General features: G+C 44.7%; 2 protein-coding genes across 3 annotated transcripts; one reads left to right on the top strand and one right to left on the bottom strand.

Annotated features, from left to right (window-relative positions):
• Positions 1–962: 962 nt before the first annotated feature.
• On the top strand, positions 963–5,350 carry LOC105060293 (putative pentatricopeptide repeat-containing protein At1g68930). Of its 2 annotated transcripts, none has more exons than XM_029260510.2 (2): positions 963–4,165; positions 4,930–5,350. In XM_029260510.2, exon 1 carries the CDS (start codon positions 1,425–1,427, stop codon positions 3,822–3,824), a length of 2,400 nt encoding a protein of 799 aa, XP_029116343.2. In that variant the 5' UTR covers positions 963–1,424; the 3' UTR covers positions 3,825–4,165; positions 4,930–5,350. The 2 variants fall into 2 exon arrangements, with proteins under 2 accessions (XP_029116343.2, XP_029116342.2); XM_029260509.2 differs by having other exon boundaries at positions 4,925–5,350.
• Positions 5,351–5,400: 50 nt separating this feature from the next.
• LOC105060294 (uncharacterized) lies at positions 5,401–9,123 on the bottom strand. Its single transcript, XM_019855722.3, has 5 exons — positions 8,823–9,123; positions 7,445–8,058; positions 7,241–7,349; positions 6,510–6,830; positions 5,401–5,629 (listed from the first exon to the last, which is right to left on the bottom strand). Exons 1-5 carry the CDS (start codon positions 8,973–8,975, stop codon positions 5,597–5,599), a joined length of 1,230 nt encoding a protein of 409 aa, XP_019711281.1. The 5' UTR covers positions 8,976–9,123; the 3' UTR covers positions 5,401–5,596.
• Positions 9,124–14,588: the final 5,465 nt, after the last annotated feature.

Genomic DNA, 14,588 nt, shown 5'->3' with positions numbered 1-14,588 from the left:
GTTTCTTGTTGAATGTGGGTGACTCTTTAAGTGATTTAGTATCTAGAAATCCTGAGGAGTGTTATATGGTGTGAAGCACTAGATAATGTGACAACATACTAGAAGTAAACCTGCCGCAACTACTGTTGTATTTCATGAGGCTTCCTGCCAGACAAACAATTCGGGAGTTCCAGAGAGATGTACGTTAACAATCAATTCCCCATATCCTCCAATAGTTAAAATCTTCATGCTGGTCCTAGCATGCTTCATGCCTTTCATCTTCTTCAAAATCCCACTATGATGTACAATAATACCAAAAATCTTCTGAGGATGTGAGAAAATTGCATTTTGATAACATAGAGAAGACAAAATTGTTACTCCCCTCCTCATAGCTAGCTAAAACGCTCGACTGCCTTGTTAAACATTTGCTGAAAATTCTCAAGTTGGATAGTGTTGCCGGCTTGCTGCTGAGATCTGGCCCAACCTAGATGTCGAGTTGACGAGGTTGCTGGAGAGGTTGGCCTGCTTGTTGTTCCCATCGGAAGAGTAAGCTTAGGGCAATGATGGTGGCTCTAACACCGGATCCGACCTGAAACAACATAGACAAAGAAAGTCCGCTAGTCGGAAAGTACCCGTGTTCATTTGTATCATGTTAGTAAACCTGCTTATCGGTTAGGCCGGGCTGGGTTTGGGCCAAGTTTAGCCCTTGGGATTGGAACCATTTTCGGGCCCGAGCCCAAGCCGGCCTAGCTTTCGGGCCTCCTTCTCAGGCCCGAGCCAGCTCCATGTCGGACGTCAGACTTCTAGGCTAGGCCTCAGGCTAACCTGGATGAGGAGAAACTGGGAAGGTAGGGAGGTGGTGATGCCGGCGAGGAGGTGATTGGACTCAAGAGGTAAAGATGATGTGAGGAGGAAGCGGGAGGACAGAACGATGCGAGGAGACGACGAGGAGGAGCAGGTGGAGAGGCAGCGAGAAGGAGGTGGGGAGGCGGCGAGCCGGCAAGGAGACGGTCGAGACTTGGGAGGTGGGGATGAACCATGAGGAAACTTGCAAGGAGGAAGCGGAAGGACAAGATGATGCAAGAAGGCGACGAGGAAAAGGTAGGGAGGTGGTGAGGCGCGAGAAGGCAGCGGGGGCTCGGGATCCTATGGAGGAAGTCGGAGGACGGGATAAGGCGACCAGGCGACGATGATGATGAGGAAGAAGCCGAAGGATGGGAACACTAGGAAGAAGAAGAGCATGCTAGGAACGGGATCCGAAGCCTCGAAGAGCCAGAAAGACTCGAAGTGGAAGATAGATTTAGGGGTCCCGCGAAATGGGATACAAGTTTAGACCGGGTCAAGATAAACCCGGACCGGGTCAAGATAAACCTGGACCGACCCATTTCAAATGCCGGGCCTAAGCCCGGTTAATTCAGGCCAGGCACGGGTGGACTATCCGCTATATGACCAGGTCTACATACCATATCCTTTCAAAAGCAAGAAGTGGGAAAGTATTTTCTAACCGAATCAAACCCACCATATCAAGATTCCATATATGCCCCCCCCACACGTGCATCAAAACCCTCCCTTTCTTGAATGACCTCGCCGGTTCTACCCCCTTTTCGGCGATGCCCTCCTCTGTTTCGAACCACTACGCCTCCCTCCTAAAGCTCTGCTCCCAACCCAACAAGCAATCCCACCTTAAGAAGCTCCACTGCCTCATCCTCAAAACCATTAACCCCATCGACACCTTCCTCTATAACACCCTCATCGCCTCCTACTCGAATGCCGCCCTCCCTGAGCATGCACGCCGCGTGTTCGACCAAATCCCCCAACCAAACCTCTTCTCGAGGAATGCTGTCCTCTCGGCCTACTCCAAGTCCGGCTGCCTCTCTGAGATGGAGCAGATGTTCGACTCGATGCCGGAGAGGGACTGCGTCTCATGGAATTCCCTCGTATCGGGATTCGCGGGGCATGGCTCCCCAAAAAAAGCGGTCGAGGCCTATCGAGCTATGTTGAGAGAGGCACAAGCGGCACCGAACCGCATCACGTTTTCGACAATGCTGATTTTCTCATCGGCTAGGTCATCTTCGGACTTGGGTCGGCAAATCCATTGTCAAATCATAAAGTATGGATTTGAACGCTATGTATTCGTGGGTAGTCCTTTAGTTGACATGTATTCTAAAGTAGGGCTCCTTGGCGAAGCAAGACAGGTTTTTGAGTGGATGGAGGAGAAGAATTTGGTAGTTTACAACACCATGATCACAGGGTTGCTTCGGTGTGGCATGGTCGAGGACTCAAAGCAATTGTTCAGAGAGATGTCTGAAAGAGACTCCATTTCATGGACCACGATGGTCACCGGTCTAACCCAGAATGGGCTGGAGTTAGAAGCCCTTGGTTTTTTCAGAGACATGAGAGCACAGGATGTAGGTATTGATCAGTATACTTTTGGAAGTGTTCTGACTGCATGCGGTGGTCTTTCGGCTTTAGAACAGGGGAAGCAGGTTCATGCCTATATAATTAGGACACATTATGACAACAATGTCTTTGTAGGGAGTGCTCTTGTTGATATGTATTCAAAGTGCAGGAGCGTAAGGTTGGCAGAACTGGTTTTTAGGAGAATGGCATTCAAAAACATTGTGTCATGGACTGCAATGCTCGTGGGTTATGGCCAGAATGGATGTAGTGAGGAAGCCATGCAGATTTTCTGTGAAATGCAAAGGAATGGTATCGAGCCAGATGATTTTACCCTTGGTAGTGTGATCAGCTCTTGCGCCAATCTAGCGAGCTTGGAAGAGGGTGCGCAGTTTCACTGTCAAGCACTAGTCTCAGGGTTGATCTCATTTATTACTGTATCTAATGCAATTGTTACCTTATATGGAAAGTGTGGAAGCATTGAAGACTCGCACCGGCTGTTCAATGAGATGCAGATTAGGGACCAGGTCTCATGGACTGCATTAGTTTCAGGCTATGCCCAGTTTGGAAAGGCAAAAGAGACGATAGAATTGTTTGAAAAAATGTTGATTGAGGGAGTGAATCCTGATGGCATTACATTCATTGGTGTTTTATCTGCTTGTAGTCGAGCAGGGCTTGTGGAGAAAGGATATAGCTACTTCAATTCTATGGTTGAAGACCATGGAATAACTCCTATAGCTGATCATTACACTTGTATGATTGATCTACTTAGCAGAGCAGGAAGGTTAAAAGAGACCGAGGATTTTATTAAGCAGATGCCTTGTCACCCTGATGCAATTGGGTGGGCGACACTACTGAGCTCATGTAGGGTCCATGGGAACATGGAACTTGGGAAATGGGCAGCAGAAAATCTATTGGAACTTGACCCACAGAGCCCTGCAAGCTATGTATTGCTATCAAATATGTATGCAGCAAGAGGAAAATGGGATGAAGTTGCTCAGTTAAGGAGGGGAATGAAAGATAGAAGAGTGAGGAAGGAGCCTGGTTGCAGTTGGATCAAGTACAAGAACAAGGTGTATATTTTTTCAGCTGATGACCAGTCCCACCCCTACTTAGAGAGAATATACGCTGAGCTAGAGAAGCTTCATTTGAAGATGGTTGAGGAAGGATACAAACCTGATATGAGTTCTGTTTTGCATGATGTAGGGGAGGCTGAGAAGATGAATATGCTTAGCCATCATAGCGAGAAGCTCGCAATTGCTTTTGGTTTGATTTTTATACCTCGAGAATTGCCAATAAGAGTAGTTAAAAATCTCCGTGTTTGTGGAGATTGCCACAATGCAACCAAGTTCATTTCTAAGATAGTTGACCGTGAAATTCTTGTGAGAGATGCTGTTCGGTTCCACAAGTTCAGTAATGGAGTGTGCTCTTGTGGAGATTTCTGGTGATGACATAATTTTCAACCCAGTCAACCCAAAGAATCACATCAAGGGGGATTTAACATCAATCTGTTCCAAGATTATCAGATACAATTCAAGCAACAAACTAGAAAGTTCAGAATCCTGTGTAGACAGTATTGTTTGAGTTGGAAGTAAACTTCCATCAATTTATACATGAAAGGATTAGGGACATTCATCAGTAAAATATTGAACTAGTCATTTATCAGTGGATTCAAGCAACTGATCTATTTAATTCTGTCATAAGATTTGGATGACAAAATAAACATTTATGAAGAAAGGAGAATTTTAATGTACAAGTACAGCAGAAGTATACATTGCAAAATGATCAGGTATATATAAAGCAAATGTCAGTACATATTCATAGCAATGGTTGTTTGAATTATGCAGAAGAATTTTGATGAAAAAGGTTTCAATTACTTCGCGGATAAAGTGTTCTTTTATTTTATAGGATTGGGAATCGAAAGTTTCTGGCATAGATTCAAGCATGTGTCAGCTAGAATTTATACCTGTAACCTGATATATAGAATCTGTTTCTTGTGATCTCATTTCAGAAATGGAACTAAAGTTCGAAGGGGTTGTTATTTCAGAAACCTCTATATACAGTATCAGAGATAATCTGAAGCAAATTGTATAGATTATATTGGCTTCCACTGGCTCTGGTAGTAGAGATGATACTGAGATAGATGTAATGATTCTGCAAACATGTTTAGAGCTGTGCCTAATGCAGAGAATTTTACAACAGCAGCTTGCTAGGGTTATCATGTGAACCAAGGAATAGGCCAATTTTGGGAGTCCAGGAGAACAATTTTGTTTTTTTTTTTTTTTTTCCTGTGGGTTGGGGGGGGGTGGGGGGGGGGGGGGGGGGTGCAACAGTAGTGTCTAGTTGTATTGCATTTTTCATGGCATAGTGCAGCATGGGCTTTTGCATGACGCCTCAGCCTGTGTAATAGTTCTATGTAATCTTCGATTACATGTTATTTTATTATTCTTTTTGATTCTTAATGCAACTATATGTTTGTTACTGTTATTTGACAAAAGCTTCCTGTTTTATGTGCAAATGCCAACCATGTTTTAATTCTGCTTTATAGTGCAGATACCTGTCCTACAGGCAATTCGGTGGCAAAGAGAGCTATCTTGAAATTGGTGTGGCCTAGCAAATATATAGCTGCCTGGTTTGTGCTGGCGCGTGCATGTTTTGCAACACGAAGTTGAACTTCAAGCATGACAGGTACTGGCTGAACATGAACGGTTTTAATCTGTTTAGGCCAGTTTCCATGGTCACCTTTCAATTTAGATTCGGCTTATGGCAGATAGACCAAGTTTTGTCTCAGACCTATCTAATTCCATTTTGTTTGACTGTGCTTTATTTTGGTTTTTATATCTTAAAAGCTTGTTTATTTAGGATGAGAACTTAAGCCCACAACGTATTCATTGTCTCTCATTTATATAACTTTGTATTTATCTCACATCCTCGCTCTCAAGCACACGAGAGAGAGAGAGAGAGAGAGAGAGAGAGAGAGAGAGAGAGAGAGAGAGAGAGAGGAAAAATAAAATAAACAGCAAGTAACAATATGAAAAGTCCATATTTCTATAACAATTGATGTCATTCAAGACAGTACAAACCCAATCTTATAATAAAAGAATGTCTAACTTCAAGAAAATATAGACCTCCGTGAAAGAGTTCTGGTGACATAAGGTAAATGATTCCTCAAATGAATGCCCAAATCTTGACAAGTAGTTCATACCCTACATGAGTTTCTCTATAGTGACTCGCCTTGGCTTGGTAGCTCCCGCTGCATGAAGTTAGAGCATCATTAAATTTCTGAATTGAACAAGTGAATGAAACAAACAATTCAAAATATGCTCTCATAACTTATTAAAGATATTGGGTTGAAAGTGTAAATTACTGAAAACGTTAATTTCCCTCTTCAATCCACCTGGTTCTATTTCATTGCTAAGTAAGTGAGAGAAAAGAAGAAAGACAAAATTCTTCTTATCCATTGTTTGCAAAGAAAAGAAAATTTGAGAGAAAGAAAAAGGTAGCATTTAGGCACCAAAATTTTCTGTTTAACCTAAAGTTTTTCTGCGGTGAGGTATTGACTTGGAGAGAATAACAAAGGGGGAAGTAGATAAGAATAACTCACAACCACATTCAATCTGCATTCTCTACAGCTTTTTTCTGTAATTTGCTTCCCCAAACAACATTCTTGTTTCTTGTTTTTGTTTCTTCTCTTTTCTTCCATTGACTTACTTTTATCTTCTTTTATTTTCTTGGCCTACAATGCCTTAAACAGACTCATTAACTTGCAAACCCCTTGTTAGAGGAAATGTAGAGAGGGAAGGAGTATAGCTTTTCATTTTTTCGGTGATCAGTGCTAATCCTAGAACATACAAACAAATAGAAACCACAAGTTATACATCTTACAAATCAAACTACTTTTTCTGCATTGTTATCAACTCCAAACACTATGGATGCATGATCTGAATTGAAAACTGATTTGTGTTACACATTCAATATGTATTACATTCATATTAAATCAGCATGCACATCTATTATGGAGCAACAAGGTTTCATGGATTATGAATTACAAAACAATTCTAAAATGGAAATTCAACTACAAGTTGGTAAATTTACTTCAACAAAATAAATATTGCTTGTGAGAACAAGAATACCTGTAATTGGCTGCATACATCGATGACTTCAGCAATAGGTGCCCAATCCCCAAAATTCCTTTCAATGAACTGGTAGGCAATGCCATTTTTCCCTCTACCAATGATAAACAGTCCACCCTTGATTTCACCTTCCCCTTTGTAGTTTTGTTCAAACCCTGTAGCTTGTGCACGCTTGTAATTTGCAATAGCACGGGGGTTGAAAAGAAATCCGGTTATAAACTTGTCTTTAAGAAGCTTTCCTCCTCCAAGGGCTTTAAAGAAATCCATGGATTGGTCAAGAATCACAACTCCACCCCAATAGCGAGGCCAAAAATCTCTAATCTGGTATCATCAAAACAAGCAATTCACTTGTGTCCACAATAACAAAGTTGGGAAATGGAAATGTTCTGCTCAGGCAAAATTTTGGATGTATTTGTTGGAGATATGTCAGATATTAAAAACAACAGCAACGTACTTTTGAAAAAATACACATAAAAAACACCTCAATGATTAGAAGCAGTTCAAAAAACTTTGAGAAGAATTCATGGAATATCGAAAGAAAAAAATAAGTTATTCACAGAAACTGCAATAGGCCTTTTTTTTCTTTGGCAGTTGTTATCTGAAAAACCTGCTTTTTGATGAAAACTCGAGAATTATTTGCTGGTTTCCAATAAATCATTTTTTAAGTACCTGGATTGATCTCAAGAGAAAGTATATAGCAAGAGATCAAACTAAATGATCATAAACATTACCTCGGATTCTATTTGTTCATGTAGAACAGCAACCAGCTGAAATCCCAGGGCATCAAATATCGGTTTTCTTGAATAGAGCTGATGAGCCTCAGCTCTGCACATAACACACCTGCACATGCAAGCATAAGCATAAGAAACTAATTGTGCAATGTTGGAAAAAGAAACAGTTCAGATTGAATGGGTGAAATCAATAATGATCATTACCCAGGGCGTCGAAGACAAAGTAAAATAGTTGGTTTGTGCTTCCATAGCTCCGAAGCTTTCATAGGTGGAGCCTTTGTAGCCACCAAACGCCCCATGCCAACTTTGTACTCGGGGGTAAGCTTCTGAACTGAGATGCTTTCAATCGAGGAGTATGGAGCTACATGTTCCACTATTGGAGGAGGTTGGACACAACCACATAGCCTTGGCTCAGCAGGTTCGGCCGCAACTATACCCTTAAAGATGTATCCTTCACTGATTTTGAAGTCTGCCGCAGATTGCTCGGCAGACCTTTCCTGATATGAGCTTACCTTTGAGGGGGTCTGGACATGTTGCGGCCTCTCTGTAGTTCTAGAAGGCTCATCCCCTTTACTACTGCTGATAGACATGCTTCTTTCCCTGGCAGGAAGAACATAAGAGGGTGGCATGGTGACCCTACAAGCACTGGCTCGATCGATGAAACGTGCAACATGGCCTCTCTTCATGCCGAAATTTGATGAAAGGACCACAGTGCTTGTACTTAGAAGCTCAGCTAGAGACTTCCTGGAGGCTTCTAGCCTATCAGCATATTCCATCAAGGATCGGTCATGCAGATGTGATCTGAGCTCCAATGCATCCTGAAGAAATACAATGTGCAAGTTCATCCATCATTAAGATTGGACTTCAGTGCAAATATCAGTGAGGTAAAGCATATGCAGTTCAATGAAAGATTTATCTGTGTAGAAGCGTTGAATATGGCAAAAAGAATCCATCAAGCATGCCAATATCTTCAAGCATCTAACTCGAATGCTAGCAACTGTATTATTTGATTTAGAAAAATTTTCCTTTTTAAGATCTTAAAATAAGGAGGAAGAATTAAATATGGACATTGATCTATATGTTTTTCTCTCTTAAGATACCAAACATTAAGACAAAAGCAAGTTCATAAAACGTCCAAAACAGCTACCATGCTTCTTTCAACAACAAACGAGGAGAAGAATTTCATCATTTTAGAAACCAGGGGCAACTGTGAAAAAAAAAAAGTTCAGGAATATTTGTATCTTAAAATAAAAGGCTGGAAACTAATCAAGGAACACACAGATCAGACCGAAGAATGAAAGGGAGAAAGCTTCGAGTTAACAAAACTTAGGAGGTCCGGGTGATTTCGTGTTTAATAGAACATAAACACAATCAAGTAATTGACTGCTGCTTTTCTTTCTTTTTTTTTTTTGAAGGAACAAGCCACCAACAATTTCAGACAAATAAGGCAATCAAAACAATTTCACATATATCAACATACATCAAAAACAAACTTTACACACAAAAAGAGAAAGATAACATATGGGGAAGAATTAATTAAATCAACAGCACATGAATATAATTCCAGGACAAAAATGAAAACCTTCTGCTGCTGCGTCAACTTTATCCAATCCATGTCTTCAGAATTCATCATTTTTATTGTGGGTACATCATCCCAGCCACCTGCCACAAGCTTTGGGATGAGGCCTTTCAGAGCCCCCTCGCCGAGGAACTCCTCCATGGAGAAAGATGCCATGTTTTGCCGAGGCACGCACAGGACCAGAGTTGATACTTGAGGAGACAATGCTTGAGCTTTGTTGGGCTGCAGAAGAAGATAAATAAACTGTAACCAGAGCGTCGACGTAGTCAACAATGTTAACTACTTGAACGCTTCCAACGTGGCTACTAGCCTCTTACAAGAAACGTTCAAACCCTGGTATGGCAAATCAAATATCGAGATAATGAACAATCAATCGATTGCCTTTGAAATCTGAACACGTGGCAAGAGAGGTCAAACGACATAACAAAAATCCATCAACAAAATGACAGTTTAAGAATTCAGAGCCTCACAAGAGAAAAAGGTCGAAGAATCAGAACAGTCGGATTTCGATAATATCATTCAAAACAATAAAAGTTTAATCCAGTTGAAAACCATACTAAAATTATGGTGCTATCTTTATTGGATTTTGTAAGTGAAACAGAATCCATAGCTGGACTCTGATTAGAGAAAGGAGCCAAAAGCTAGAGAACAAAGACTTTTTTGCGATCCGAAAACAAGCTTATGAAAATAGTGCCACAACAAAAATAACTTTTTATGCAATGTACAAGAAATGATTCGGTCCGTAATTAATTTTCTGACTGTTTTCTTGGGCATCACGATGACCAAAAGCAAACGGCCGATACAATGCCCGAAGTTTTTTATTCCATAATAGCAGAAATGGTTCGGTTGGTAAGTAACTTCTGAAAGAGAAGCACAAGAAACAAAAATAAATATACCGGGGTAAAGAAGGTTGAATGAAGGGATTGAGGTGGAATTTGTGGAACTTTTGGCCTTCGAACGGGTGACCAAATGGCACGAGAGTCGAATGCTAGAACGAAAATTAGATAGAATTATTGTGACAATGAAAAGCCGTGTCCGGATTGCCTTCGTCCGGGACTTGGTCATGGGGCTGGCTACCAATTTTTTTAAAACTACGCTCAAAATATCGGGATCCTCTGTGGTCACGAGCCTGTCGCATTCGCTGTGCCCGCGAAGCTACCACCCCCAACCAATCACTGCGCCGGTAGAGCGATCAGGTAAAGCATGGGCAGGATAGTCCACGAGGGGTGAACTATAAATGCAGCCATATCCGCTGCAAAAAGTAACGGATAACATCATTATTTATTTTCTCAAATAAGTCATAAATAATTTTAGTAAATTGTAAAATTTATGAATTTCTGAATTAATTTTGAGTAATTTTTGATTTCTCATGACCAATTCGAGGAATCATCTCGCCAGTGAAAACAAATATGAATAGATTAGGAAGTGGAAAGATATAATTGTGAGGTGTACATCCGCATGCTTCAGCAAAAGCAGCACCTCAAAACAATTCACATGGCTATCATCGTAATACCGATCGCCACATTAAAATAAAATATAACATGTTGGACTAGAATAAGAGTTTTATTGTGGACCTTAAGTAACTCGCATGCTATGCCACGTAAAATGACATTGACTTCCCATATTGGATGGTTCATTGGATCATGTTGGACAAACCCTCCCTGTTGGGCTAGCTGACCTCCAAGTGTTAATATATTGCATCTTACGTGATGCATGACGGCAGAGTTCCTGTTTAACCATTTCTCGGTGGACTCCATCTTACGTTGGAATCAAATCGGATATTATTATATTTATATCAATATTTATTTTATCTGATAGATATAAATATAGATATAAATATTATTTAGATAAAAAAATTTATATTTATATTTACTTTAAATAGATACAGATATAATTTAAATATTAAAAATATGGATATCATTATAAATATTACTTAGATAATTAAAATTTATAACTATATAATTAAAAATATTACTAAATAGATGATAAATTAAGTTAATAATATATTTATATAATTATATATTTTTTAAAAAAATAATAATATTATATAAAATTATATACGATTACATATAGATTCGGATACGGATCGTATATGTTGGTACAAAAATCTGCTTGCGCCGGAGAAGCTGGAGTCGGGAAAGTCGCGGTCGCCGCCGGGACCTGCAAAGGAAGTCTAAACCGGAGGTGGGGTTGCTCCGGCAAGACCCTCCGACGCTCAAGTCAGTTCTCTGCCTCAACAAGAATGGAGTGCTCGAACGGAGAATTTAGCAGAGTTTTGAGATAAGAAATAAGCTTATAGAATAACGTATCTGGATCCCCCTTTTATAGGCGGAAGAGGTAACGGATTGATGGCGACATTTGTAACCGTCTGATAGTGGGCTGCCCATGGTCAGGAAAATTTATTGTGAAGGGTAGTGGAGTAGACCCGTGGCTATTGTCATGGCCTGCCACGTAGAGCCTGTTGCAGGTAGTGGAGCGGCGTCCGTTGCCGCTAGTTGTCAGGGAGTAGTAGAGTCGCGCAGCACCTGCCGCAGGGAGCGGAGCAGAATCGTGGCCGTTGACACAGCCTGTCAGAGAGTAATGGGTCCGCCGCAGGGGGTGATGGAGCTGCGCGGAATCCGCTACAAGAAGTGGAACAGGATCATGGTTGTTATTGTGACCTGCCAGGGGGTGCGGATCTGTTGATTGAAGCTCGGCAGCGGTCGGAGTCCGGCCTCTGAAGAGGTTCGGGAGGGGTCCTCCTTGCGGTTGGGGTCGTGGGTGGAGCCCGGCTTCCGTGGGAGTCCGGGCGGAACCCTCTCGGAGCTGAAGTTGCGGGCGGAACCCGGCTCCTGTAGGAGTCCGGGCGGAGTCCTCTGCAAACAAAGTTAAAGGTGAAGTCCGGCTCCCGTAGGAGTCCGGACGGAGCTTACCAGCAGTTGATATTGAGAGCGGAGCCCGGCTCCCGTAGGAGTCCGGGCGGAGTCCTCTGCAATCAAAGTTAAAGGTGAAGTCCGGCTCCCGTAGGAGTCCGGACGGAGCTTACCAGTTGATACTGAGAGCGGAGCCCGGCTCCCGTAGGAGTTCGGGCGGAGTCCTCTGCAATCAAAGTTAAAGGTGAAGTCCGGCTCCCATAGGAGTTCGGACGGAGCTTACCAGCAGTTGATACTGAGAGCGGAGCCCGGCTCCCGTAGGAGTCCGGGCGGAGTCCTCTGCAATCAAAGTTAAAGGTGAAGTCCGGCTCCCGTAGAAGTCCGAACGGAGCTTACCAGCAATTGATACTGAGAGCGGAGCCCGGCTCCCGTAGGAGTCCGGACGGAGTCCTCTGCAATCAAAGTTAAAGGTGAAGTCCGGCTCCCGTAGGAGTCCGGACGGAGCTTACCAGTAGTTGATACTGAGAGCGGAGCCCGGCTCCCGTAGGAGTACGGACGGAGTCCTCTGCAATCAAAGTTAAAGGTGAAGTCCGGCTCCCGTAGGAGTCCGGACGGAGCTTACCAGCAGTTGATACTGAGAGCGGAGCCCGGCTCCCGTAGGAGTCCGGGCGGAGTCCTCTGCAATCAAAGTTAAAGGTGAAGTCCGGCTCCCGTAGGAGTCCGGACGGAGCTTACCAGCAGTTGATACTGAGAGCGGAGCCCGGCTCCCGTAGGAGTCCGGGCGGAGTCCTCTGTAATCAAAGTTAAAGGTGAAGTCCGGCTCCCGTAGGAGTCCGGACGGAGCTTACCAGCAGTTGATACTGAGAGCGGAGCCCGGCTCCCGTAGGAGTCCGGGCGGAGTCCTCTGCAATCAAAGTTAAAGGTGAAGTCCGGCTCCCGTAGGAGTCCGAACGGAGCTTACCAGCAATTGATACTGAGAGCGGAGCCCGGCTCCCGTAGGAGTCCGAGTGGAGTCCTCTGCAATCAAAGTTAAAGGTGAAGTCCGGCTCTCGTAGGAGTCCGGACGGAGCTTACCAGCAGTTGATACTGAGAGCGGAGCCCGGCTCCCGTAGGAGTCCGGACGGAGTCCTCTACAATCAAAGTTAAAGGTGAAGTCCGGCTCCCGTAGGAGTCCGGACGGAGCTTACCAGCAGTTGATACTGAGAGCGGAGCCCGGCTCCCGTAGGAGTCCGGGCGGAGTCCTCTGCAATCAAGGTTAAAGGTGAAGTCCGGCTCCCGTAGGAGTCCGGACGGAGCTTACCAGCAGTTGATACTGAGAGCGGAGCCCGGCTCCCGTAGGAGTCCGGGCGGAGTCCTCTGCAATCAAAGTTAAAGGTGAAGTCCGGCTCCCGTAGGAGTCCGGACGGAGCTTACCAGCAGTTGATACTGAGAGCGAAGCCCGGCTCCCGTAGGAGTCCGGGCGGAGTCCTCTTGAGGTCGAAGTTGTCGGCGGAGTCTGGCTCCCGTAGGAGTCCGGACGAAGTCTGTCTGCAGTTGTTGGAGTCATCGGCGGGGTTCGGCTCCCGTAGGAGTCCGGGCGGAGCTGTCTTGTAGCTGAAGTTGTTGGTCATAGAGGATGAAGTCCGGCTCCCGTGGGAGCCCGGGCGGAGATTTCTTTTGAGGTTGGCCTTGCTGGCGGAGCCGTTGATTCTGTGGAGGACTTCGGCTGGGGGTATTTTATACCCAACACCAGTCTCCCTACTTCCGAGTTTGAATTTCGAACGAAGGAAGTACAGAGAGATGGATACAGCCGAAGTCGCCCCTTCGAATCCTGCGTGCCGCCGCCCCTAGATATTTGGCATTTAATGTGTGTACGTCAGAGCCCGCTTTTCGGTGAAGGTGACCTGAAGAGTCTTTTCGGAACCCCCGTCGGAACGCGATCCCAAGCACCGTGCCACGGAAATTTGTGAACGGTCAACCCTCGATAGCGATGAAGGGGATAAGCGCGACACGTGGCACGCACCAGTTGGCCCAGAAATACCCGCCGCCATAACTGCGCTAGGATCCGTCGGCTATTTAAACCCTCCTAGTCCTTTCATGGCTTCATCCTGGCGCCTTTCTTTCGCCTGAGAGCCTTGCTTCCCTCGCGCCAGTCCTTGCCTTCCTCAGCCCCCCCCCCAATTCTTCTCTGAGGGTTCCTACGCCATGTCCTCTACCCCGGAGGTCGTTCTTGAGGGGATGTCTAGGGCTTGGAGGAAGGTGAGGAGGAGAACGGCGGCCGGTGAGAATCTCCGTCATTTTAAAGGGGGCTCAAGGAAGAATTCCTTCAACAACAGGGGTTTAATAACGGGGGCTGTCGGTGAAGTTATTCTGCCCGCGAATTTCAGAGTAGCAAGGCGGGGTGATACCGGTCAAGAGGGCAGAGCTGTCGTCATAAGCTATGGCGGGATCCTTGATGCCGTCAGGGCCGAGAGACCAGAGGCGGTCGGCGTCGTCGGTGGGGCAGTGGAACTTGTTGCGGGGATGGTGGAAGTAGCGCATGCCGACCTTGCCGGAGCATTTTGGGTGGCGACTGTCGTGGAGCATTCGGAGATGAGGCACATCTCTGGCATCGTTACCGCTTCCAAGGTGACTCCGGTTCTTCTTAAAACAGGTCTTCGCTACTGCCGCCGTTGTCCTTACCGCCTCCGGGGATCTATCCCACCCTTTTTTCGCTAGGGTTGGGACTTCGGAGACAGAATGAGGCGAGATGGGGCGAGAGCTGTTACACGCACTGGAGAACGCGACTGAGACGGACAGAGACGGGAAGAGGAGTTTGTAGCTCGGAGCGGCCTCCGGTTCATCCTTCCCGAACCGTGTTTGCGAGGCTTGCGATGACGTGTATCTTCTTCTTCTTTTTTTTCCTGACCCACCGGGTCCTGTAACGTATACTCTTGCT

The sequence above is a fragment of the Elaeis guineensis genome, chromosome 1 (assembly GCF_000442705.2).
Source record: "Elaeis guineensis isolate ETL-2024a chromosome 1, EG11, whole genome shotgun sequence".
Lineage (NCBI taxonomy): Eukaryota > Viridiplantae > Streptophyta > Magnoliopsida > Arecales > Arecaceae > Elaeis > Elaeis guineensis.
This window is presented reverse-complemented; position numbering and strand designations above follow the sequence as displayed.

Coding starts and splice junctions, on each gene's coding strand:
- LOC105060293 (XM_029260510.2), top strand. CDS start 1,425: ATGACCAGGTCTACATACCATATCCTTTCAAAAGCAAGAAGTGGGAAA.
- LOC105060294 (XM_019855722.3), bottom strand. CDS start 8,975: ATGGCATCTTTCTCCATGGAGGAGTTCCTCGGCGAGGGGGCTCTGAAA. Junction 8,059..8,822: donor AGTTGACGCAGCAGCAGAAG/GTTTTCATTTTT, acceptor GTATTTCTTCAG/GATGCATTGGAGCTCAGATC. Junction 6,831..7,240: donor ATGAACAAATAGAATCCGAG/GTAATGTTTATG, acceptor TGATGATACCAG/ATTAGAGATTTTTGGCCTCG.